At 40.4% G+C, this 27,141-nt stretch overlaps 1 protein-coding gene across 6 annotated transcripts in view; it reads left to right on the top strand.

Moving 5' to 3' along the window:
* The window catches only part of LOC125642499 (uncharacterized), a 324,292-nt gene that overhangs the window by 281,808 nt on the left and 15,343 nt on the right, over positions 1-27,141 (top strand). For 4 of the 6 annotated variants that reach the window (XM_075132132.1, XM_075132130.1, XM_075132131.1 and 1 more), the window contains 9 exons: positions 179-307; positions 6,096-6,224; positions 11,211-11,339; positions 17,245-17,373; positions 17,461-17,589; positions 18,679-18,807; positions 19,687-19,815; positions 21,081-21,212; positions 26,836-26,964. In XM_075132132.1, the coding sequence (XP_074988233.1) occupies positions 179-307; positions 6,096-6,224; positions 11,211-11,339; positions 17,245-17,373; positions 17,461-17,589; positions 18,679-18,807; positions 19,687-19,815; positions 21,081-21,212; positions 26,836-26,964 (1,164 nt within the window). The other 2 variants (XM_048863983.2, XM_048863985.2) reach the window with 2 other exon arrangements.

Genomic DNA, 27,141 nt, shown 5'->3' with positions numbered 1-27,141 from the left:
ATCTCAAAGAGAACACCGAATGTTAACTGTTTTCAGGGTATAGAGACAAATTTTGGCCCTCCCCTTGTGAATAGAAAAGGTTCAAAAGTGCTTGAGAATTGCAAACTGATCATCAGTTGTACTACAGGGATCTTTACCAGATTCAGCTCAACATCCAGCTTTTATTCTTTCTGTCCAGGATGCCCTAAGGGAACCTTTGGGCCAAATTGTAAGTCCAGCTGTCCGTGCCAGAATGGAGCTGCCTGTGATCATGTGAGTGGAGCCTGTACTTGTGCGACTGGCTGGACAGGAACTTTTTGTGAAAAAGGTACATTCTCCCCCTACCCTTTCATTTCTTGGCAGATGTTTCTCACAGATCATTGTAGCACTGGTTGTATAATCAGCGGGACCTGATCTAGCTAAACCATGCAACTGAACTGTGACGGCCTAATTAAATTTTATAACCCAGATCAGCAGGGTACTTAAGCACTTGCCTAACATTAAGTTTGTGACTTGATGGGACTCCTTATGTGCTTACGAACCTTGTTGAATTGGAGCGTTTCTGACTAAAGTCTTCCTGCTTTAACACAGAGAAAAAACGTTGCTCCACTTTTGAATTCTTTCATTGTCCCCATGGCATTTATAATATTATCTTTGAATAAAACATCTCCCCTTGACCCCCAATAAGCTGTTTAAGGAGATACAGGCTTCTAACGTTAAAGTCTACCACTGCATCTGTTATCACCTAGTAACTTGCTAACATGAAGTAACAATTATTTTGGATTGGATTTCGTACATATATTATACTTGATCTGTTGCATGTTCTTGTGATGTTGTTTTCACGCCATAAACTATGCAGAGAGTAAAAAAAAAAAAGGTCTATTGGCTGGGGTACAGTAAAAATAATGTGTAAGTCATCTGTCATTTTGCCGAAATATCTGAATTTGATTTGTTGCACATTTTACAGACAATGATCATTAAACCAAACCTTGGCTGTTTTGTTTCACATGCAAAATTATCAGCTAGTTTAGGTAGATAAAAATGTGTGTGTGTTAGAATGAGACAGATTAACCACTTGTGCATCTATTGCCCTCTAGTGGAAATGAAAGCACTTTGCAGCTTCCGTGCTATAACAGAATATTCAACAAACTACAAATTGTGGAAATTGCACATATTATTTCCTTTTTCATTCTGTCGAGGAAGTGTTAAAAGACAAGAAACAATCTGAGTTCTGCTGGAGAAACTTGTGAGGTAATTTGTGAACACTGTGCAAGGCTCTTTTTCAAAATAACTTATCCATGCCTTATTTTTATTACTCAGTTCTTTTTCTGTCTTAAAGAAAGAATTTGCTGAATCCATAAAAGAGACATGAATCCTCAGACTTATGCATGAAAAATTAAAAACCGTAAAATGGAAAAAATGGCCTTTTTTTCCTACAGCCTTTTTCTTATAGCTCTCCATAAGATCTTACGGCACCCCTCTGGGCAGTCCGAACAATACAATACTCCACTGATTAGAGCAAGGTGATTTTTTTTCAGCAAATAGTAAAGTTGCCAAAGGGTTTTTCAGGGTCCTGAAACCATTCATGAATTTGGATCAAATTTGGCGAATAGTTTGAGCAAAAGAATTAGAGGAAAACAAATGTAGGAAATGTTGAAGTTTCACTTCAGTGTTTTCAAAATGAACCATTTTGGCATTTCATTTTCAAACACTGATTCAAGTGGGCATTCAAAATGTTTTGTTCGACCTGAATGAACGTGTTTTGCCTTTTCATTTGGGGGGAAGGGGGAAGGAGGGCGGGAATCAGGTTTGGTTAGAAACTAACCAAATTTAGTTTATTTTATTTTTTGGTTTGGCTATCTATAAAAAAAAAAACAATTATTCACTCACTTCCACCATTGATACAGTCCATGGCAGATATGGCTTCATGCAAAAGGTCTTGAGGGAAGTAGAAGTGCTCGAGACATTTATAACTAGACTACATGAAGCATAAGAAAATATTCTGCAAGGAACAAATATATGCTAGCAAGAAGAACGGATTAAATGAACCACTTTCCCCTCTGCTTATCTTTCTCTGCTATATGAATTGTAAGACAAGTTAGTCAGTCTTGAGATAATTTGGTTGTTCTTCCTGGAGTACTTCTAAAAAACAAAAATTCTGAACTTGTCAACTAAAATGAAATCAAAATAAAAGACAATATATTTTGTTATATACATTATTTCTGGGACTGGATAGGTAAGCATAAAGGGACTGGGACAAGCAGCCAGGGGTGGGGAAGAGACAGGACTGTTTATGGATAGATTGGATGGGATGGGCAGAAGGGATCAAACTTGAGGGGGAATGCTCCAAAGAATCTGTGCCTACTAGAGAACACTTCCCACCAGAGCCTGGAATGGAGCTCAAGCTTCCTGAGTCTCACCAATCCTCAGCTGTCAGCAAATGTCTGTGAAACCCACTGGCAAAATGTGTCTCACCCCCTCTCATGCTGGTGGTCCACATGGAGTGTGACTCTTCTTGAGGTGCCCAGGACTGGGAGTCATCTTGTTACCCTCTTGCCTCAGCAAGAGAAAGACTTGCTTGTCCTTAACGGTGTATCAGCTCCCTGACACCACCAGTCTGTTAGTCACCCAAATAATCATGGATCAGTGTTCATGTCATGCTCCCTGTCAGTACCCAGCCCAGGACATGGAAACTAATGATGGAACCAGCGGACCAAATTCGGTGATGTATCCTGGTCACATGCCACCTGAGGCACGTTGAGTATATACTAAAAAGAAAAGGGCTCTGCCAGCCCTCACTGTACCTTGCAGGTAACAGTCGGTGCACCGCAGCCCCTCTGAAAGTGTCCCCCTGTAGTATCCAACCCTCTTTCACTGCACACTCACGGAAATTACCAGATTTGCAGTCCCCAAAAGAACAATGTACACACAGCTTGACTGGTACAACTCAGGATCAGGTCCTTTATAACTTCACAGCATTGAAATATAGTGAAAACAATCATAAATTTATTATAAATATAAACTTTGCTTTAAGTGTGACAAGCTACTTTAGTTTAGCCTGTTAAAGTTATCTCCCAGCAGTTCCAACTAACAAAGCAGGGATCCTCCTGTCATAAATGGAAAAAGCGCTGTTCTTTTTGCTTCCCCAGTGAAGGATAAAAGGGATATCCTTTTGCTTTCTTCTTATACCCCAAAATCCACTGTTTTGATCCTAGAGACAGGATGACACCGTTCCCCTGTGCTTTATTCCCCAGAGTACTGGTTTACCATCCTCATGTTGATGTTGTATGCAAAAAGACTTCCTTTGCGTTGGCTTACAATGCTCATTTTTCACGTAAATCAAGGCAGACAGGTGAATCTATGTCCTTTTGTCTGGCAAAATCTATTTGCCAACCCTGTCTGGGACACAGACTCAAAAACTTATTTTCAGTAGTTGGGAAAGGTATTTCTTGTACACTGAGTCCTACACACTACTGGAACTTAATAAACAATAATATGCAGTATACAGTGATTCAGTTAAGAGTTGAAACCACATGCAGTAATTTCTAATTTGCAGCTTGATATCGGCTTGCCCACCAAATAAAAATAAACAGAAGGCTGACTAATACTTCTTGACTGTTTGACACCGATATATATTCTATTTCCCCATTTCTCTGAGACAGCATGTGTTTGGAAGGTACAGTAAGTCTCAAAGCATCCATGCGACCTTGAAGAAACTACAGGCTGGACTGACTGAAGAAGAGAATTGCCATTCCACTTGGAGTAAATGAGCCAGTTGTATGAAATCATATGTTCAGAAAACCAAGCTGCCACTGTCAAGGCAAAGTGAGCTTCCAAATCAGACCTTGCTCTGTGCTACTGTAACACCAACAGATCCTGGTGGTTGGCAGGCGGGATCAAACCTGAGGCCCAGTGCATGAGCCTGTATTATATGAGCTAAAAACCAACTGCCTTTTAGCTGAGGATGTAGAGCAAACTCGTTACTCTCTCTCTCTAAGTGGTGTTGGTGCCACTCAATGGGACAGAATACCACCCCCAGCAGGTGTGTGGGTTACACCACCACTACTACCTTTTGTCAGCAGAGAACTTACATTCACTTTCTATTTTAGTCCACTGTTGTCTACAGATATTGTACTGGATTTCACTGTATTATAGGCAGGGTAGGTAGCAACACTCTTTTACAAGACCCCATTTTCAGTTGCAACAGCAATGGAAGAATTAGATTTCTCACCATTACATGAAGCCTAATGGTGAGAAATGGAGGGGCTGGCAGGTGGAGGAATAGGAGGTAGGGGGCAGAGCATGTGAAACTGGGACTGATGGGGCAAAGAGACTGGGACTGCAATGAGAAGGCCAGCAGGATATTGAGGACTGGGGCTAGTGAGACAAGAACACTGGAACAAGGAACCAGCCGTACATGGATGGGAGGTGGTGGGGAAGAGACAGGACTAAGACGGGGTCAGAAGGTCTCTGTCCACTAGAGAACGCATCCCTCCAGAACCTGGAATGGAACACAAGATTCCTGAGTCTCAACATTCCTCTGTTGCCATCTTTGAAACCCACTGGCGAAGTGTGTCTCATCTCCCTCCAGTGACTGCTCCAGACAGAAGATAACAATCTCTTATTGCTATCAGTTACTCAGTTAGCTCATGTGGCAGAAGTCTATGCTGTAGATCTAAAGGTTCCAACCATGTTGATGATCCATGCAGATGTTAGTATGATTCCACATGATGGAATTCCTGTGGGGGGATTTGTTTGTGCATTGGGTGGTTTCTTTTTTTAAAAAAATAGAAAATTGTACACACACAACTTTTGTACACACAAAATCTCATTTTACCGATGGGGAACCGAGGCACAGAGGTTAAGATAAAAAGTGTCCACCAATATAGGGGTGCTGTCAAATTTGATTCATTAATGTTTGTTAAGCACTCAGACATTATAGTGATAGGCATCATAGAAAAGCTCATGAGGAAATTAATAATTCTGTAGGGTTTAAATGGTGTGCAGTAAGTAAAGCCTAATGCCACACACTGAGCAATGTGGATAAAACAAAATATTGCATAGCTACTCATTCAGTGTCCATCCAGTATACTGAATGAGGGAGGGGTCCTGTGGAAAAATTGGACATATTCATATAATTAAAACTTCATTATAATGCAGATGCACGAGGGGGCTGAATTAAGGTTGGACAGGCAGCCTTAATTCTGTCGCTTCCTAACTTTTGAGAGTTTGACTATGCAACCTTAGCAACAATTGTTGACAGTTTATTCTCAGTATGCCAAGTGTTCCTTATTGGTGCATACATAGCCTGAATTAGCAGGTCTAATCTTTCTCACACTCTGCAAGTGTATTTATTGAATCTCTGTGGTGCCCTGAAGAGGCCCTGCCACATTTAGTTGCTCTTCATGTTCTTTGCCAATGTGAATTATCTGCCTCTTCTAGCAAGTTTTTCCTGTAAACACTGAACTACAATAATATATCTTATATTTGTTTTGTAAAACTCCTTAGAAATATGGCAGGACAGTCAACTGGATCATATGTCCCCAAGTCTAAAGATAAGGAGATGGGACAAGGATGGTCTTCTAGACTTTGTGTTATACAGAATTGCCTGACCTCTTGAGATCCACCTTATCTCCACATGTATCTCACATAGAACTGGGAAGTCTTTCCTCTTTTTAGTCTATTCACCTTTTTCTTCACAGCTCCTTTTAATAACATAACAACTGGTTTATGTGAATTCACATTCATTAACTCTCTAGTCTTGTGGGTTTGGATTATAGGCTCAGCTGCATTTCCCTATGTCGTAATCTGTACAACAGTATAATATATGCAAAATACTAATCAGGGTCCATACACCTCAAATTGTAGGACATGCACAATAATGGGACTCGTGTGTGGATTTGCCCATGCACTGCTTTTCAGTTTTAACCTTTAATGGGACACAGGCTCCCAAGTATAATTTCAAATTGACAGTATAACTAAAAAGGGCACCAACTAAAAGTTTTCCCATGTACAGAATTTCCAGAAGGCAAGAGCTGGAGTTTGCTGTTTGCCAGACAGTTGTGTAAAGAAATGGGAACTGCTTTTTATACAACCCACCTTTTTTCCGTTTTTAGCTTGTCCAGATGGATTTTTTGGAGTTGACTGCCACCAGGTGTGTGAATGCAAGAATGCAGCTCACTGTGACCACATCATAGGAACATGCCAGTGCCTCCCTGGCTGGGTGGGAGCCAAGTGTGACCAACGTACGTATAACAGCAATGATCCCAGCAAAGCTGTGGCAAAGCTCACAAAAGTCCATCTTCCTAACTCTAAAAATTGCTCCTTATTAGGCCTAGAAGAACCTAGTAAGTTAGATAGATAAGTCATACTTCTTTCCAGAGATGCCATAAATGGAAACAATTTTTTTGGTTGGCATGCAAATATTCTGTTATTTCCTTTTACTGCCATTGCAATACATCAAACATTGTAAGTGTTTCACAGTACGTCCCATTTGTTTTTAGATAGCACAGTTGTGTCCTGTAATATGTTAACCGAACTTTTCATTTCTATTAAGTGTTAAACGGCAAAATGTTACTCCCATGTTTCTGCTGAGTCTTATCAAATTGCCAATTATAAGATTACAAAAGTACACTGTGGAAAAAAATCAAAGCAGGGATTGTTTTGCTATTAAGGTGGAGGGTTGCTGGGGGGGTAGGGGAGGGGGTTTTATCATTAATTTTTAGAAATGTCATTTGCAAAAAAGGTAAGTTCCTGGAATTTCACAAACAAGAATAAACTGTCCCACTTAACAATGTAGCTTCTGTGGTGGTTGCTTTGTTTCTGTTTTGAATAGACATTATTGCTGGATCCTCTAATAAATCTGCCAGCAAATCTGATGGAAAGTCATTCTTTTCCTTATCTTCATAGCATCATTTGCAGGCATCACTGAGCCTTGTTGTTTGAAAAAATCAGTGATGGTGTTTTCTTTTCCAAATTAATTTTTTATTTAAGCTTTAATCCTTCAAACACTGAGGATGAATCCTGACCCCAGTGACTTCAACTGAGCCAGGATTTCACCCTGAAAGTACAGTATAATCATCCTCTGCAGACAGCACTGTGGAGCTCAGAACAATTTATACTCATCCATAGCAGCATCGCACAATAAATCGATTCTTATTGTTTGTGGAGGCCTGTACAGGGGTCCTTTGACCCACAAATGTCATGATTCTCTCAGCTAGAAGTTTATAGTTTATTTAATACACTTATTTGACAAACACCTCCATTTTGTCACCCTCCTGCAAACTCCAACCACCTTAATGACCAAACCTGACTGCAACCTTTCCAGACATGCACCCTGATTTGACTACCCCTATTCCAGCTCAACCCCCACAGTGGCCTGCTGTCATGGGACATGCAACAACCAAACACTCTTGCTACCTCTACCTACCTTACCATATTCCACCTCTTTCCTTCAATTCCCTCTGTACACACAAGCTCACACATCCTCCCTTCTATCTAAAGATCCTCTCCCACAACCTCCCCCATCCCTGTTTGGACAAGTCCCCTGACTTCAGGGACAATGTTGTTGAACCTTTCTGCTGTCCTCCCACCTACTTTCCAAACAATCCGTCAGTGCCTGCACCCAGTTACTTTTCCTCCTACAAACACCTGGACCAGCTATTCCATCTTCAGTTTAATGTATTAAAATTCTTCATGTCAATGGTAATCTCTCTTGCTACCCTGTTTATAGGTTAATCAACAGACTTTGTGAAATATAGTGCCATTGAAATATGTTTGTGCTGTTTGGGAGCAGAGGTGTTGGTGAGTGGGTGTGTTGCTTGTTTCTTGGTTGCAGTCCATGTACACTGCCCTTCAAAAGATCCACAAAGTTAACAATCCGTCAGCTTCGCTCTTGACTGCTCTGTAAACTGTATTAAAAATGGGAAGCTTTGTTCCTACATATTTTATTAAATTCAATTAAGAAATGAGGCCCTTTGTCATAGGCCTCACATGTCCCCCTTCATCTTCGTAGCAAAGTCTACTGGGATTACGTAAGAAAGCAACCATTTATTCTCTTGCACTGGAACCATTAAAGCTTTATGCTGCCCTTGATTTATCCCTTGTGCTAGTTAAGACACCAAAGGCTTTAAGACTCCTTTTGCCTGCAAAAGAGTAAGGTCAAATAACAATGCAAAGGGGTGACCTGTTTCTTTCTTAGCTAAACAATGTATCATCATCAGGTAATGCCGTGTACTGTGTGGATGACTTTGCAGGTTTGGCCAAAGGTTGCTAATAATAATAACAATAATAATAAACAGTGCATTTTTCCAGATCATCTAACCACAGATGTGATTATATTTATATCAGGGCTGCTGTTGAGAGCTTTGGTAATGGGGAAGAGGGCTAAAGTTTGGAGGAACCTAACTAAGACAGAAATAGAGTTGATCTAAGACTTAGCAGTATTAAGAGCTGCTGGCCTTGGGAAGTCCCAGTGTGCAGATGAGAAAGCTTTCAGAATTATTGACAAGACAGGATGCAACCTATCTGAAGAGAACATGTAAACAAGGAAGGTTAAATAAATGAGTTTGACTTGTTCTTTCTCTCTGCCAAGAGTAGTGGCCTGCAAGTCAGTTTGAAATCTGTGCTTGCTTTGTGTCAAACACTAGCAACATTTACCAGCATTGATCATGACTAAAGTTCACTTATTTCCAGAAGTTTAACTTAAGATGCCAAGTTCCCTGAGGAATGAAGTGGCTGATTCAACTGAGGGACCTTTCCGGTAGCTCTAGAAGTTGCTAATATCGGTAACTCAAGCATTGATTAATCCTGCCTTCTGCCCATACACAGTGTGGTAGGGGGAAAAGCCTGGGAAGCTTCTGCCCCACACAGCTCTGCACAAGCACAATGGCAAGATCCCTCCTACAGGCCAGGACACTTTGAGTGCATGTCTGGTGAGTGCACCTGCACAGCTTCCACAAAGGATGTGGGATGGTTAGCTAGGCACGTCCAATCAGCTCTAGTGCACATGCTGCCATCAACAGCAAACACTACACAGTGCTTCGGGCCAGAGGAGCAATAAGCAAATTGTTAAGCTATCCTGCTCTGGATCTACAAGCTGGCTTTTGCACTGGGTGTGCAGCCAGCTCCATTCTACCCCCAGGTACGGGTGAGATATTGTCCACCTGTAAATCTTTTAAAACAATGGCACCTATCGAAGAGGAAGAAACCGTTTTAAGATTTGGATCCATTGTACTGTTTGTCCTACTGCTCCAAACAGTATAATTCAAGCCTTGCAGAGAGTACTCTGACCCCTGCTTTGCTGGGGGCATTCACACATGCCTCTTTGCCTTTGTTCTGTGTTGCGTATTTGTGCTGGCATTTCCTGGAATCTGCTAGCGCTCACAGCTGGGGGAGCAGCATTTGTTTTCAAGTAATGAGAGGTGCAGAAGGATGCTGAAAAATAATTCTGGCATCATGGGATTTTAATTGATTTTTTACCTAGCCACATAATGTAGTTTATAAACTAGTATCTTTACACTCCTCATCAAAAAAAGAGGAAGAAGAATTCAATTCACTCTGCTCCATCAGTAGAGAAACCTGCAAACATAGCTTGATAATTTCACTTGCTGTTTCAGTCTTCTAACATTGTAAATCCCCTGCTAAGCAGTATGCCCCAAAGATGAACCAAGAAGGCTTGTATACTCCTAACAAGAGACAAGAATGTTTAATTTTCCTCACCAAGAGTTCCTGCTTTTGTTTTGGAATTTCTAATTCACTGATAAATCCCATCTGTCTCCTAGTAGGCATAACAAGAGATTTGTATGCACGTGATGTAAACTTCTGGTGAGATACACTCTCAGGGTTAATCTACGCTAAATCGGGGACTTAGTAACACCCTTTTACAGCATAATTCTGATTTGTATTGTGGCCACAATTTAAATCTGTCTCCATAATCAAGGTAAAGCTCATTCAGATGGTCTGAGTCTTTAATTTGGTGATGCAGATAGGCCCCATCCACAATATAGAGTTTAACAACATTATAACCAGGTCCCTGGGCTTGACTACAGTAGTGATACAGATGGGACCTAACTGATTTTAAAAAAAATATGTTGAAAAGGTGCTACAAGTGAAATGTCATCCATGTAAATCACACTGGGACACTGAAAAGCCCAGACAAGAAGCTACAGGTTATGAATAGGCCAAATGCTGTCAACCACATTCACAATTGAAGTGGGGAAAATTCCATTCTTCTGTTCTATCTCTCATGGATGAGTCCTTCATGCAATACTACATCTTGCTCCCCAAAAGGGCTAGGGATTTTGATGAAAGGTCAAAGTGTGGGCCCAGTCCCATGAGGTGCTATGTGCCAAAGTTAATGGGAGCAAAGGACACATGGCATTTCACAGGATCAGACCCGTTTATTTGCTCTTGGGAAGAATGCCGATGATGTTTATTATCTGTGGGAAAACAAGTGTGACACAGTAGAATTAAAGCCTCCATTAAGACCAAGACAACAAGTATCTTATTCTTTTATCTTGGCTATCTATAAGGACAGTCCTGCTTTTCTTCCTTAACTACCTTAAGTGATACTCTAGAAAGCAAAGTGACAGTATACTCCATTTACTGCCATTTAAAGACAGAGCCATGACAATGAAGACAGCAGAAATCTTGTAATGCCATTTTGTCCATGGGAGGCAACACCAGTAGAGAACAAAATGGAGCTGAAGCATGGATAAACTTGTGAGATACAGGGTTAAGTTTTCACCTGGGAGCCAGCTGCTTACCCAATGTGATGGAAATATCACTGCTTTCTTACCAAAGAATAAGGCTTCGGGTGAGCTAAAGCATCGAACTGTGAAAAATGAACAATGAAAACAATGAAGTTGTCAGTTCTCTTACCAGGCTGCAAATAAATAACCAACCTGTCAAGCTGCCTGTTCTGCTGGACCATTAGTTTAAGACAAAGACATTCCAAGGAACAGGAGAATGACAGGTGATATATCACCCAAGTGATTTGAGTCTTTGATAAAAATCTGTTCAGAATGCGTTGATATGTATCTTTAAGCCCACATTATTTAGTGTCAGGCCTGATTAATATATGAACTTATGTATCGGTATGATATGAACAGTGTTTCATGAGAAGCCAATTTCTTACTGATTTCTCTTGAATTGGGTTATGTCTGAATTTTGCTCTGTATGATGCCTCCTTTGATGTGTTGTAATTGCATTTTATGGTACTCTCTTTGCAGCCTGCCAGGGTGACAGTTACGGGGAAGGCTGCAGTCATGCTTGTAATTGTCACAATGGAGCGCGCTGTGATCATGTAACTGGGATGTGTATTTGCGCAGCAGGATGGAGAGGAGCTACCTGCCAGCAAGGTGCAGTGAGAACTTAACTTCTGTTGCAAGAAGATGACAGAAGGGGAAAACAAAACTTCTTACTTAGGGATTTTCATTAGTATTTCAATTGCCGGCTTTGTACATTGCTTTATCAAATGGCTTTTAATCAAAAGAAGATAATAGAAATATTATCACAACCCACTGGCTGATGTCTGCCCAGTTGGTAATGGACTTAGCCACACAAACTCTATTTGTGGAAGTTCTGTATGTTTTTTGCAGAATATCTTAAAGTTAATTTCCAGTATAGGTATTCAGTGTAACCTACCTTAAGCAAAGGGACAGACAGATATTGGTCTTTTAGAAATTGATTTATGCTTACAGCAATACATACAGGTGATTGCTGAATAAGGGTGGTCTTTGGTACAGGCTTTACTGTATGTTAATTAAACATATGTACAAATGGGCCACACAGTCTATAAAAAATAATGTTCTAATTGAGGGACAGAACCATTTTAAGTTCAGGGTGTCCTATATCTACTAATATTTATTAAGTGTGTGGGCAGCTAGGAGAAGTCCGCACATAAATTATTATACAGTATTTTTATTTATTATTTATATTATCATAGTACTTAGGCCTGGACCGGGACCCCATTGTCTAAGGTACCATACAAGCACAAAACAGTAGAAGCTGAAACCCCCAGGAGTACAAAGTGAAGGGGTACAGTAGAGAGTTCCAGAGAATAGCTGATTTGACTAAGAGGGATAAAATGTCCCAGAATGTAGTAAGACAGAAAACCTGCCATCTTTGAAAATTAAAATGAAATAAAAAATAATCCAGGCAACATCAAATATTTATCCACTTTACCCCCTTTGGACCTATTTCAATTTAAAAACAGAAGGTTTGGATTGTCTAGATAAGTGATCCAGAACCAGCAATGTAGCCCTGTGCTCTCATCCCAATGTAGCAGTTATCCTCCTACAAATCGCTAGTTTGTGGTTGCTCTATACACCATAAGCTAAATCTAGGATTGAATGTCATCACTGGGAGCTTCGCCAGTCACTTTGGAATTGCTAATTGAACAAATCTGCAGTAAAATGGTAGCTATTTGTATTTTAGGGAAGTCTGAAAGCCCCTTTTAAAATCTAAGGACAAAAGGACTTTCCACATGCTTATGATTTCCATGGGGGAGGGGAGTATAGACACACAAGTCTTCCCCTTATACTGATGGGTACAGTATTGGCTGAAATGTGAAGTTTCTCTTAAGGAAATAGCTTCAAATAGTAGAGGGTTTTTGGTTGATTTTGTTTTGTTTTAATTAACTGTAAATCAACCACTTTTTCAGTCAGAAGGACCCTAAATCAAACTACATATTTTCAGACACAAACAGTTCCTTTCTATTATGGTGCATTGTGGATTCTTCTGTGTGTTTGGTTTCTCTGATAATTTGATCATCAGGAGAGGCGAGGGGGGGAGGAAAGGGAATGTTGGGTATGTGTCCTCCTCTAGTGACTGTTCCATTTGGTGGCCTAGAACCTACTACTGCTAGCAATTTATGGAGTTATCACTTTAGCACTTAAAGTACAAGCCTCTGCCCTTTGAGCTAAAGTTCCCAAGTTCTAGTTCCAGTACCCATAGTGGGGAATTCATTATTTGAATTTCTTTAAATTAAAAATAGGCAAGCTATAAAATATCATCAGCCTGCTGTGGATAGAAAGATGTAATAATTATAAAATTGTGTATCGTACAAAGTTAACCATTAAAAAGTGGAACCAGTACATAGCCTATTTGTTGAGAAAGCTGTGAAGAATCAAGCTCTTGCTATCATAGGTGAGGATGGGAAAGACTAGAGATCATTGTTTTGGGATACAATTAAGCACTTTCTTCACTTATCACTAAACAAATTTCATTGTGTAAACCCTTTGATTGCTGTCCTCAAAGTGGCCTGTGGCTAAGACACTATATTAATAAACTTCAGCTATTACTAAATGTCAGCTATTGCTGTCCACTATGTTCTGAAGGGGTCTGATTCTGCTCCCAACCAGTTTTACATTAATGTAATTCTATTGGTTGCAACAGAGTTACTCCTGATTTACTCCAGTGTAAATCAGAGTGGAGTCAGGCTCTGTAGGTCAGATCCAAACCTGATTTACATCACTTGCACAATCAGTCAGATTGGTGCAAGACAAGGTAGAGTTAAGTTCTATGTATTTAACTTGCACTATCCTACTTCGAATGCATTGCTTTCCTGTACCGTAAATAGTTTCCTTGCTTTAGTTTGTTAGCTGTTTTGTATTCTGAATGTTGCACAAAATTCCTAATTGAATTGACATTTACCGTATACATTGTAGGGGGAAGGAATATAGGGTATTATAACTGTCAACATTAGTAAAATTTCTGCACAGATATAGTCCATATAGACATGGCTTCTTATTCTTGTAGTTTGTGTGCATTTTTAATAAGAGTTTTCTGCTGTTGAGGAGGATGAAAGTCTCAGGGAAGGAGGACATCCAACTGGAGCAGAGGGAAATGATCCCATAGTTGGGACCCTCCTTCAAGATGATGATGTGGTATCCTCTAGCACTGAGGATACCTCTCCGGGGGAGGGAATTCCAGTTATTAGGAAGAGACAGGTATTAGTAATGGGTGATTTGATCATTAGAAGCATAGATAGCTGGGTTTGCGATGACTTGCCTGCCTGCTGCGAAGGTGGCGGATCTCTTGAGACATCTAGATAGACTTATGTGTAATGCTGGGGAGGAGCCGGTGGTCGTGGTACATGTAGGTACCAATGACATAGGGAAGGATAGAAGGGAGGTCCTGGAGGCCAAATTTAGGCTGCCAGATAAGAGATTGAAGTCCAGGACCTCCATGGTAGCATTCTCTGAAATGCTTCCAGTTCCAGTTAGTCAGGCAGAACTGCAGGGTCTCAATGCATTGATGAGACAATGGTGGTATAGGGAGGAAGGGTTTAGATTTATTAAGAACTGGGGAAACCTTTGGAAAAGGGGGAGCCTATACAGGAAGGATGGGCTCCACCTAAACCAAAATGGAACTAGATTACTGGCACTTAAAATTAAAAAGGTCATAGAGCAGTTTTTAAACTAAGGGCAGGGGGAAAGCCGACAGGTGCAGAGGAGCATGTGGTTTGAACAGAGACATCCCTTAGGGGAGGATCTATTAATGGAGGTTCTCTATGTCCTGGTAAGGAGGAGAGGATGGAAGATAATAAAATAAATGTAGGATTTGATGAGAAACAGTCAAAAGAAAAAAAAGTCCCATTCAATTACATCATGTAATGGCAGACAGCTAAAAAGTGACAAGTTTTTAAAGTGCTTATACACCAATGCTAGAAGTCTAAATAATAAGATGGGTGAACTAGAGTGCCTCGTATTAAATGAAGATATTGATATAATAGCCATAACAAAAACTTGGTGGAATGAGGATAATCAATGGGACACAGTAATACCAGGGTACAAAAATACAAAACAGGTCGTGCTCGTGTGGGAGTGCTAGTTCTGGAGCTAGTTCTGGAACCCATAAGAGGAGAGACAATTCTTGATTTAGTCCTAAGTGGAGCACAGTATCTGGTCCAAGAGGTGAATATAGCTGGACCGCTTGGTAATAGTGGCCATAATACAATTTAATTGAACATCCCTGTGGCGGGGAAAACACCACAGCAGCCCAACACTGTAGCATTAAATTTCAGAAAAGGGACCTACACAAAAATGAGGAGGTTAATTAACAAGCTGCATGGAAACTTTTTTAAGATGCCATAATAGAGGCTCAACTCAAATTAAAAAACATAGTAAGAGAACCAAAAAAGAGACACTGTGGCTAAACAACAAAGTAAAAGAAGCAGTGAGAGGCAAAAAGGCATGTTTTAAAAAGTGAAAGTTAAATCCTAGTGAGGAAAATAGAAAGAAGCATAAACTCTGGCAAATGAAGTGTAAAAATATAATTAGGAAGGCCAAAAAAGAATTTGAAGAACAGCTAGCCAAATACTTAAAAAGTAATAGCAAAAAAACATTAAGTACATCAGAAGCAGGAAGCCTGCTGAACAATCAGTGGGGCTTCTGGACGATCGAGATGCTAAAGGAGCACTCAAGGATGGTAAGGCCATTGCGGAGAAACTAAATGAATTTTTTGCATCGGTCTCCATGGCTGAGGATGTGAGTGAGATTCACAAACCTGAGCCATTCTTTTTAAGTGATAAATCTGAAGAACAGTCCCAGATTGAGGTATCATTAGAGGAGGATTCGGAACAAATTGATAAACTAAACAGTAATAACTCACCAGGACCAGATGGTATTCACTCAATAGTTCTGAAGGAACTCAAATGTGAAATTGTAGAACTACTAACTGTAGTCTGTAACCTATCATTTAAATCAGCTTCTGTACCAAATGATTGGAGGATAGCTAATGTGACACCAATTTTTAAAAAGGGCTCCAGAGGTGATCCTGGCAGTTACAGGCTGGTAAGCCTGACTTCAGTACCGGGCAAACTGGTTGAAACTATAGTAAAGAACAAAATTGTCAGACACATCGATGAACATAATTTGTTAAGGAAGAGTCAACATAGTTTTTGTAATGGGTAATCATGCCTCACCAATCTGCTAGAATTCTTTGAGGGGGTCAACAAGCCTGTGGACAAAGGGGATCCAGTAGATATAGTGTATTTAGATTTTCAGAAAGCCTTTGACAGGGTCCCTCACCAAAGGCTCTTAAGCAAAGTAAGCTGCCAGGAGATAAGAGGGAAGGTCCTCTCATGGGTTGGTGACTGGTTAAAAGATAGGAAACAAAGGGTAGGAATAAATGGCCAGCGTTCAGAATGGAGAAAGGTAAATAATGGTATCCCCCAGGGGTCTGTATTGGGACCAGTCCTATTCAACATATTCATAAATGATCTGGAAAAAGGGGTAAACAGTGAGGTGGCAAAATTTGCAGATGATACAAAACTACTCAAGATAGTTAAGTCCCAAGCAGACTGCAAAGAGCTACAAAAGGATCTCTCAAAACTGGGTGACTGAATGGCAGATGAAATTCAATGTTGATAAATGCAAAGTAATGCACAGTGGAAAACATAATTCCAACTATACATATAAAATGATGGGGTCTAAATTAGCTATTACCACTTAAGAAAGAGATCTTGGAGTCATTGTGGATAGTTCTCTGAAAATATCCACTCAATGAGCAGTGGCAGTCAAAAAAGCAAACAGAATGTTGGAATCATTAAGAAAGGGATAGATAGTAAGACAGAAAATATCATACTGCCTCTATATAATCCATAGTACACCCACATCTTGAATTCTGTGTCCAGATGTGGTCGCCCCATCTCAAAAAAGATATATTGGAATTTGAAAAGGTTCAGAAAAGGGCAACAAAAATTATTAGGGGTATGGAACGGCTTCTGTATGAGGAGAGATTAATAAGACTGGAACTTTTCAGCTTGGAAAAGAGATGACTAAGGGGGGGAATAGGATTGAGGTCTATAAAATCATAACTGATGTGGAGAAAGTAAATAAGGAAGTGTATTTACTCCTCATAACATAAGAACTAAGGTCACCAAATGAAATTAATAGGCAGCAGGTTTAAAACAAACAAAAGGAAGTATTTCTTCACACAATGCATACTCAACCTGTGAAACTCTTTTCCAGAGAATGTTTTGAAGGCCAAGATTATAACAGGGTTCAAAAAAGAACTGGATAAATTCGTGGAGGATAGGTCCATCAACGGTTTATTAGCTAGGATGGGCAGGTATCCCTAGCCTCTGTTTGCCAGAAGCTGGGAGTGGGAGTCAGAGAATGGATCACTTGATGATTACCTGTTCTGTTCATTCCCTCGGGGGCACATGGCATTGGCCACTGTCGGAAGAGAGGATACTGGGCTAGATGGACTTTTGGTCTGACCCAGTATGGCCATTCTTATGTTAAATTTTGTTTACAGCTTGTCCTTCTGGTTTATATGGCACGAACTGTTTACAGCACTGCATGTGTCGCAATCAGGCTGTATGTGATCAGGTAACTGGACAATGCATTTGTCCCAAAGGCTGGACTGGAATAGCCTGTGAACTTGGTGAGTTCCATCATGTTCTCCATTTGCTTTGACTGGACCTTTCATTCACTTATGATTCTGATAAAATTCTGCCCTGATTGATTTCAGAGTGTGAGGATGGGAAGTATGGAGAGAGCTGTGAGCAGAACTGTAGCTGTGGCAATGGTGGAATTTGTGACCGACATTCAGGGAAATGCAACTGCCATCCAGGATGGATTGGGGACCAGTGCAATGTTGGTAGGAAGGCTAATTTCTTTGATTTGACTGATTGTAAATTTCGACTCTATAAAAAGCATCTTATTAATTAATGTTTCCTGTATTTTTATTAATCATTCTATAGCTGTGGCTGCCCATTTCAACTCCCAAGGGTCTCTCTCTCACTTGCATTGACTCCTTCGTCTGGAACTTTAGCTCTTTCTCCCTCCAGGACATTGAGTCACTTTCTGTCCTTCAATTTGATCTTAATACTTTTCATTCTGAAGAGCACTAGAGATAGCTAGTGGCTAGAAAGGAAGAATGGTGCAGTGGTTAAGGTGCTAGCTTAGGATTGGGAGACCTGAATTCAATTCCCTGTCCTGCCACAGATTCCCTGTATGACCTTAGGCAAGTCACTTAATCTCTCTGCTCAAAAGAAAAATGGGACACTTCCCTATCTCACAGGGGTGATATGAGGAAAAATATATTAAAGCCTGTGAGGTGCTCAGATACTATAATAATGTGGGGCATATAAGTACCTTAGAAAAACATAATTTAGGACTAAGTGTCCAGAAACTTGGGATCTGTTTCAAGTTGTGCCACTGACTTGCTGTCTGATCTTGGCAAAGTCACAAGTGGACTGTTTTTTCTACCCGTGCTGAGAATCCACAAGTTTCATTTGTCAGTGAAAGTCATAGGAATCTTTGAAATACTGGCCTTTCACTTCCTCAGGCCTCAGTTTCCCATTAGTAACCTTGTAAAGTCCTTTGAGATGATAAGTATTGTCTAGGCACAATTTACTATCATTATTAACACAGTATGTTGTTGTTCAGTGTGTATTGTATTGCCATCACTATACAATCCATTGTGATCTTTAGGATTCCAGGTTACTGCCACTTTGCAAACTTTCTTGTGCATAGTCATTAGCATTCAGGACTGAGTATAACAATTTTAAATATGCTAAATATACTCTCATCAGATTATAAATTCAGTGCTTGTATCATCTATTCATCATCCCAAACTCTCCCAGAAGATAAATATTAGCTTATTTGTCAGTGGCTGATGGCTTTCACATCAGCTTTCTGTAGACCAGAAGGAACCATTATTCTGCTTATCTAATTTTCCTCTCAGCCTGTCCATCTGGATACTTTGGGCAGCAGTGTGAGGAACGGTGTGACTGTGAACACAGCTCTTCCTGCCACCATCAGAGTGGAGTGTGTCACTGTGAAAAAGGATGGCGAGGAAAACGATGCGACAAACGTGAGTTTCTGCTGAGAGTAAAACCGAGACATCTACAGAGTACTGTGTCTGCTCCATTAAGGCCCTGATCCTGCAATAGTATCATTAAGCCCTGGCATGATCCCACTGAAATCAATGAGGGAACTCAGCATTTCACAGAATTAAGCCTTAAGAAGTACTTTTTGGTAGGCTGTGGTAGTTTTCTTCTTCTCCACTGGTCAAACTGGAGTTGCCCGTTAGCAGATTGTCCTCATGATGATGATCAACGTTGTGTCCCTTCAATTTCTTTCATGTCAATTGCTGTCAGTCTCTAGTCCTTTCAGACCTGTACCTTTCATGACACATGCAGTTTTTCATTAAAATAAAATAAATTTTTAAATGTCACATTGAAAAATTTCTCTAGTGTCCCCAGAGGTGCTGTAAAACCCAAGATTTTTATCTTGCAAAAGCAAGAAGTATTCAAAGTATAATTAAGATCCGACATGGTGACTTTATATTTCTACTTGTAGTTCTTGATGACAGTGTCACATGAAGTTTTCTTCTGTGCAGCATAAGGAGGTTTACATTAAAGGGAAAGATCATGGGTGAAATCCTGGCCCCCTTGAAGTCAATGGGGTTCTTGTCATTGATTTCAAAGGGCCAGGATCTCACTGATTGTGAGTTGGAATTCATCTCCTGCCTCTGGAACTAATGTAACATTTGAACAACAGAAATAAATGGTCATTAATTTATTAATGGGGGAGGTAGTCTTCTTGGAAGCACCAGTATTCTTCATATATATTTGCTGGCTAAAGCATGAAATAATCGGCTTCCCTTGCAGTCAGGGGCTGAACTTGGTCTTTAGGTTCTTCTAAGCCCTTCTGCAACCTGTTCTAATGAAAACTGGTTTGGTTATTCCAGCCTGCTTGCCTGGCTACTATGGCAATTACTGCACCAAACGTTGCAACTGCCCTTCAGGTACCCCTTGTCACCATGTGAATGGAGAGTGTGGCTGCCCTCAAGGATTCACTGGCTATGGCTGTGAAAAAAGTAAGTTGTTATACAAGTATGTGACTAATTGCCCCTTGAAAAAAATCTACAGGGGATTGATTCATTTATTAAATAATTGAACAGCTGATTTAATCAACCTCTGAAGGAGTAAGGACTGCTAGAACATTGCATTAATAAAAGTGGACTACAGCTTGAAAGCTGAATATAGATTTTTCTGCTTGCAGATTGCAAGAGCAAGCAGGGGGACAAAATTCAACAAAGCTGGCCCAGGGAAGTGTCCAGTCCACCTGAGGATTCTGTCCCTCCAGAGGGCAGGCAGTATTTCCACCTCTGCCGTCCATTGGTGTTCTTTGGGAGAACAGCTTCTGTTCTTGGCTGCCGGAGCACCAGAAAATTGTATTTTTATTATCATTATTATTTATTATTGTCAGTGGCAAGAACCACATCCATTCTGGGGTTATCTTTAAAGACAAACTGGATTTATTTTGTGCTCCAAGCTCTATGATTCCTATTTTGCTTTTCCTTAATGCAAAATTTCAGAAACCTGTTGTCTGAGCATAAATTTTACTATTAAAAAGATCTGATTATTGAAATTTTAATCCGATCCCTATCTGATCTGTGAGACTGTAAGCTTTTGGGGCAGGGACTGCCTGTTTCTTGTGTGTGTGTACAGTGTGTAACACAATGGGCTGTTAACCCCAATCAGTGGCACTAGGTGCTAAGTAATAAAAATAATGATAAATAACTATAACAACCACCACTGCTTTATTCAAGTTGCTTTTGCTGTACCAATTTATGTCACCTGAGAATTTGGCCTGATATTTCTACGAAGGTGCTCAGATGGTGTGGTGCGCACTAATATAAGAACCTAGATCTAAACAGTCAGAAAAATGTAGGCAGCATGGCTGACAAGTGACAAAATGCAACATGTACAAATGTTTGTGCTAAAGCAACCTTGAAAGTTTAAACTATTTACACAAGGGAAAATGTCTTTATCCATACATGTGGTCCCTCTTGAGTTATACTATTATTTTAGTCGATTTTACCTGACATCACACTATGATTTTCTTTAGTGACAAGAAAATTGCAGCTGGCCCTTGGCAGTTGGGCATAAATTGACTGCACAAAACAAAATCAAACAGCAAAGTAATCCCCAAGTAAATTTAATAAAACCAGAGTCCCAGAGGGCAGCATACTTCTGTAGGCAGTAGTTTTATTTAATAAATTTTAGCCTGCTCTTTGTTTGAGTGCTATATTTACCAAGACAAATTTAATTCATTGGTTTACATTTCCTCTTCCCTCAGCTTGTCCAGCAGGCACATATGGTAAGAACTGTAACCAACTGTGTCAGTGTTCTGCAGAAAATGAGGAATGTCACCCAGCGACAGGCAAATGTACCTGCCTACCGGGTTATTATGGAATCCACTGTGACCTTAGTATGTATAATTCTTGCTTCATTCCAATTTTTTTGAAAAGTAGTTGACGGGAAGCCTAATTCTTTGGGGCCAGATTCTGAAACACCTATTCATATTTAGTAATACCTGCAGCCTGGAATGAGTCTACTCCAGGTATAAAGTCCTTCTCTCTGAGAGTAAAAGGAGTCAAATTTGGCCCTTAATTATTGTAAGGCTTTTTTTTGCTGGGATCAGGAGTTTTTTCTAGAGACAAATGTTTCACAATTTTCTGAAATCATTTTTACACCAGACCCTTCTGTGAAATGTGACATGAATACACATCCACCTCTAACCTGCAGCAACACATGTGTATTGTGTAGCTCTCGCCTCTCAAAATATCGAAGCCAGAGTGCTTCCCGAAAGCTCTGAGTGCTAAACTAAGGACAAATGGTTATTATAAAACAGGCTGCAATTGGCAATATATCTAAAATGATTCATAAAGTCAGTTAAGTTGCACGGTCTTCTGAGGAACAATCAAATTAAACAGATTGTTATGGATTGGAAAAGGGTGACTAGTTTAAAAGACAAAATGCCAATTCGCTGAGCATTCCATCATAAAAAAATATATTCCCAGACCCACATGTCTCAGACTGATATTCTAGACAACAGTAAAGTAGCTTGTGGAGGAATGTGATGACTGATAGGAAACATGCAGTGAAGTGACTAAAAAGGAGACAGTTAATCACTTTTTTGGTTACAGCTTTAATTTTGTTTTTACTCTTCATGGTGTGTAATGTCCTCTTATAAAAAGGAAAATAAAGCATCTTCGCTCTTCAAGCTCAGGTCTTTCTCTCTTTGGAAAACCTTTTTCCCCCCTTTCTCTCTGTTTCTTTGGAATCCTGAATGGCTCCTTTTGGTTTGCTTCCCTTTTTGGCAGCAGTTTCAGTGCTGATGTCAGCAGCCATGTGTGCAAGTCCAGGAACAGTTAAACACTGTGCTTCACTACTAGAGTAGAAACAGATTAGGGGAGCTCATACTGTCATAATGTTATCACGAGTTGTATTTAAAAAGAAATAGAAATGCAGTGTCTGATTCTCCCCCTATTTACATCAGCGGTACACCAGTGTAACTCCACTGTCTTCTGATTTAGACCAGTGTAAATGAGATCAGACTCAGGCCCTTGAAATCTGAAGTACATCCCCCACCAGATTAATAAATGTTCAGATGAAGTAACATTATGGGCCTTAGTTACTTGACTGTGTCTTTTTAAATATATTGATATATAGCATAATACCCCAGATCATAGTATCTTAGCTTTTATTAGTCATTCTATAGATGTACAAGGGCCAAACATAGGCAAACTTCCATTCGTTTCAGTGGCGCTTCCCAGAGTAAAAATTGAGTACGAACCTCTGAACTGAGCCTTGGAATAAGAAAATTAAGACAGTAAAAGTTGCACCATTGCCATGATTTAAAGGAAGAAGTTACAGGGTAAAATCCTAGCCTCGCTGAAGTTGATGAGATCTTTGGCATTGACTTCAGTAGGCCCAGGACTTCATCCAAAGTGTATAAGGCTTGTGCCTTTCTGGTGCTGAGTGCCCTCATAGGAACTGAAGTTGCACAATATCTTACAGAGCAGATTTTCAATGAATAGATTTTGTTTTGTTTAATTTTCTGCCTAGAGAAATAAGAGGATCACTGGGATATACGGATTCATATGGAAAAAATGATTGTATTGCATCTAAATTTTGCTTCTGTTTTATACTCTTGCTCGGTAGCTTTCACCAATCAGTGGCAAGTTGTCGGAGTATAACCAGATGATTTTAAAGTTAGTGTGTGTTTCGTTGTGGGGATCTGTGCTGCAAGAGATCGAGGGCCTGATTCTCATCTAATACCACCTTTGCACTGGGATAGCACCATTACTTTGGTAGAAATACTCCTGCTTCAAACTGCTGTAGCTGAGAAGAGAATCAGGCCTGTTCTATCCCATGCTGAAGAAGCTTTCAGTATGCTATTGAAACTGGGCGCAGTGTAGGAAGCCACTCCCAAAGAAGTCAAGTTGGCCTTAGTCCAGTCAACATGTGGTTGGATACTGCTGGAAACAGTTTCTGGCAACAACGGCTGTACTTATAATACTGTGAAAAAAGGTTCAAGAAAATATCCATAAAAGGTGCAACTGGCTGGGAAACTGGGATTCCAGCAGCCAAGAGCAATTGGACTTCCATGTTCTCAAGTTTGGAGTAGAGAATTGAAATAGTCTTTTGGCAAGGTACAGAGGAAGCAGGTAAACTAGCAATACGAATCCCATCTGTTAGCCATAACTCTGTGGATGGGCAAGTCTGCCTGAGTGTGGTAAAATTAGAAAAAAAAAACCTAATGGCTCTAGTGGATAGAAAAAAAACACTGCCACTCTGCATTGTTTACAGATGTATTTGAGCCTGGTGAACTTTCAGCTGGGAAGACCAACCTCATCAGCTCCAACTACTAATGATCAACCTTAAAGCTGTTGGTAATGGGACACTTCAAGGGTATGTCTGTATTGCATGTGGAAACGAGCCACCCAGCTCGGGTCCACAGAGTTGTGTCACTGGGGCTCTCACAAGCACACTAAAAGTAGCTGTGTAGTCGTTATAGCTTGGGCTGTCGCTTGAGCTTTCAAGCTCCAGGCTTGAGATCCTGAGTTCCAGCCTGACCCACAACGTCTACACAGCTAGTGCAAGGCCTGCTAGCACAAGTCAGTGGACTCGGGCTGGGATGCTAACTCTCAGATGCAATGAAGACTTCCCCAAAAGATGCAATTAATATTGGTAAGGAAAGCCCGAGTATATACTGTTGGTACAAAAGAATCTAGAAGCATGAATTCTGGATTAACTCAGGATTTAGGATTAGAATAAGGAATTTAGATCATGGCAAAACTAACCCAAGACAGAAGGAAGAGATCAGGAAATGATTTAGAAATCTGGCTGCTGTTCTTGCAGTTCTCAGAAAAGCATAACTCTGATGTACAGGAAGCTGTTAAATTAGAAAATGTCTTTATTAGATAACTGGTGGTTATAAACTAAACTTCTTTGTGGATGCATAGCCTACTTAAATGGCAGGATTCTGTGTAAATTGCCCTGGCTGTCTGCATATAAGCCTCTTGGAAAGTAGTAACAGATGAGAACAACTTGCTGATAATTATGTTGAATGTTGAAGCAGATGTGTTTTCACGGCTTGTGTTGCTCCCTGTTGAACTGAAATAAATAAGAAGTTAAAAGGATAAGTACATTGGGAAGGGAAGAATTACACATATTACTGGAACCACGTCCAGTCATGGAAGAAACCTTGTCAGCCTGAACTGAGAAACAATTCTGAAACCTCTGCCAGAGAGGAGAAAAAGTAGTTAGGTGAGTGAAGCAGAATAAAAAGGGAAAAAGCCAAACAAAGACCAAAAGGAAGTAGGGAAGCCACTGAAAAAGAGGCTAAATGAAATCATTATACTGAAGATGTCTCCTTGACACTGTTTCTTAGTGGATATTGAAAGAACATTATAGGGGGATCTCTCTCCGACAGCAGGAATTTACATTTCACTGTGTACATGAAGTTGCAAAATTTATTCTGTAAAATCTGCAGTATGTGGGTGAGTTTGTGTTATCATACCCCTGTAGGGAGAGATGTTGATTTAACTCTCAGATTTGCTCTTCCCGTGGATAGGGGGAAGCGATGTACTGAGTAAAAAGGACCTATGGAACAAAAGAGAATCTATATTCTGTAAATACATATGTCCATTTAGTACAGTTAATCTGGTATCTGTGGGTAGCAGCCAATGTTATTTTTAAAAGACATAACGACTGCATTCGCTGTTCTGAGGTGCTGTATAGATCAGTTCAGAGGAGGCAAGGATTTCTTCTCCATCCACACAAATCATGATTTTATACACTGAAGAAAGAGAGTGAATTATTAACATCCATAAATTCCTACAGTACAAAGTATGAAGAGACACGTGGCTAGAAATTGGCCACATATATACTCCGGTGGGGATTTCCAGTATGGCCACAGGCTTTCCTTTTTTAGAGTGGGAGAAAGTGAATGTCATTTCCAGCAACGAGTGTCAGTGTGAATTGTCTTGGTAAATGGTTTGCCTTAGAAAGGGCTGTACTGCCATCCTCAGCACAGCTGACATAGAAAGGCGTTCACGCTTCTGATGATCTAGAAATTGCTACCATACACTAGGGAAAAGGGGACACACTATGCACCTCCAGAGGCCAACAGTTCCAGAACTGGTCTAAAGTACAAGCACCAGAGGGCTGTTGCTAGCAGCTGGGCTTAGCTCCTAGAATCGTACGATTACAGCAGAATCTGAGCTTTCACCTAAGTAAGTCACAGTTGCGGAGAAAAATTTGAAAACGTAACCTGAGTGTATCTGATGCCTGAGCCTGCAGACAGCCTGAAACAGCTTTGAGAGGGGCAAACTGCCCCATGTATCACAATGGGATATTAACTCCAAGACCCACTGCTCTGAGGGGACCTGCCAACACCACCCCTGCAGAGAACTCCATGGGTATGGCGGGGGAAGAGTGCAGCGGGCCCAGCCCTCCCACCCAAGTGATACACCCTTCCTGCTACTACTCTATCCATGGGCAGAGGGCATCACATGGCTGTCTCTGCAGCTCCCAAGGTGTGGGGGTGGGGGCTACCTACTGTACCTGGCAAGGAAAAGGGGATCCCATGCCACTTCCTCTGATTCTCTCCAAGTGGTGAATTGGGACCAGCGTGGGGCCCCATTGTCATGGTGTGCCTAGAGCGCTGGGTTGCCTTAATCCAGCCCTGAACATTAGGAAAATCTATTTAATACTCTGATGCATCAATAAACATTTGATTCTTGATTCTCCCCCACTTGTTTTATAAGAATGTAATTTCATGGGAGTTCCTCCTGATTGACAGTGGGGTAAATGAGATCAGAATCAGGCCCTAGCACTGGAGCCTTGAAATAGCGTACAATAACCAGCTGTGTTTTGGGGAAATGGCTTTGTCCATTACCATTGAATGTATCAGGGAAATGAGGAAACATGAAATGTCAATCTCTATCTAGATAAATGCAAATTTGGAGAGAATGGATATCTGCCTAGCATTGTCCATAATAAACTGCTCTTCAAAAAGAAGACATCTGAAGCAAGGCACATGCATACAATGCCACCTGAAAAGCCTATTTAAATCTACGTCAGACAAATTATTCATGGACAGCTTATCCTCATATATGAATGGCACTGGTACTCCAGCCAACGCCACTTTGTTTGGGTTATTACAGGACAAGGTCTCCCTTTAAGAAAAAGAATTCCCAGTTTTGCATTTGTATGTGTAACTCGTGAGTCTATGGAAATCCCCCATGTCCTCTTCTCTGAAACACTTGCACAGTCTTCCATTCACAGGCCAGGATTACGGCTCACGTTACAGTGAAAAATGCAGTTTGGAGAAAACCAACATAGGTTAAAGTGACTTTCTGCTGCTTCAATTAAAAAAAAAAAAGCCTGCAAATTAGGATTGGTTTTATAAGAACAAATAATTAGACTAGAAATAGAGGTTGAAAACAAAATTTAGGTGTAAGGTAACAAAGTGATCTTGCTATGAAACTGTAGGGTCACACAAGTAGTATTTCCTAATTGCTTTTTTTCCTGTTTTAAAACAGAATGTCCACAAGGTACCTATGGTCCATACTGCCAAAGGGCATGTAAATGCGTTAATGGAGGCCACTGTGATACTATGACAGGAACCTGTGATTGTCCTCCTGGCTTCATTGGAGCTGACTGTAGTAAAAGTAAGAGTTCATTAAAAATTAAAGGGGTAATTTAAATCTATATACTGACAAGAGAGAAAAATAAGCATTAATTGAAAATAGTGAAGATAAACAGTAGTTTATTAGTATATAAACAACAGGCAGATCCTGACCAACCCTTCACTCAATAGCAAATCGAGATTCCAGCTTTGTGAAAAA

The sequence above is a fragment of the Caretta caretta genome, chromosome 9 (genome assembly GCF_965140235.1).
Source record: "Caretta caretta isolate rCarCar2 chromosome 9, rCarCar1.hap1, whole genome shotgun sequence".
NCBI classification, from domain to species: Eukaryota; Metazoa; Chordata; order Testudines; family Cheloniidae; genus Caretta; species Caretta caretta.
Note: the sequence above shows the minus strand (reverse complement) of the source record. Positions and strands in the feature narration are given on the sequence as shown.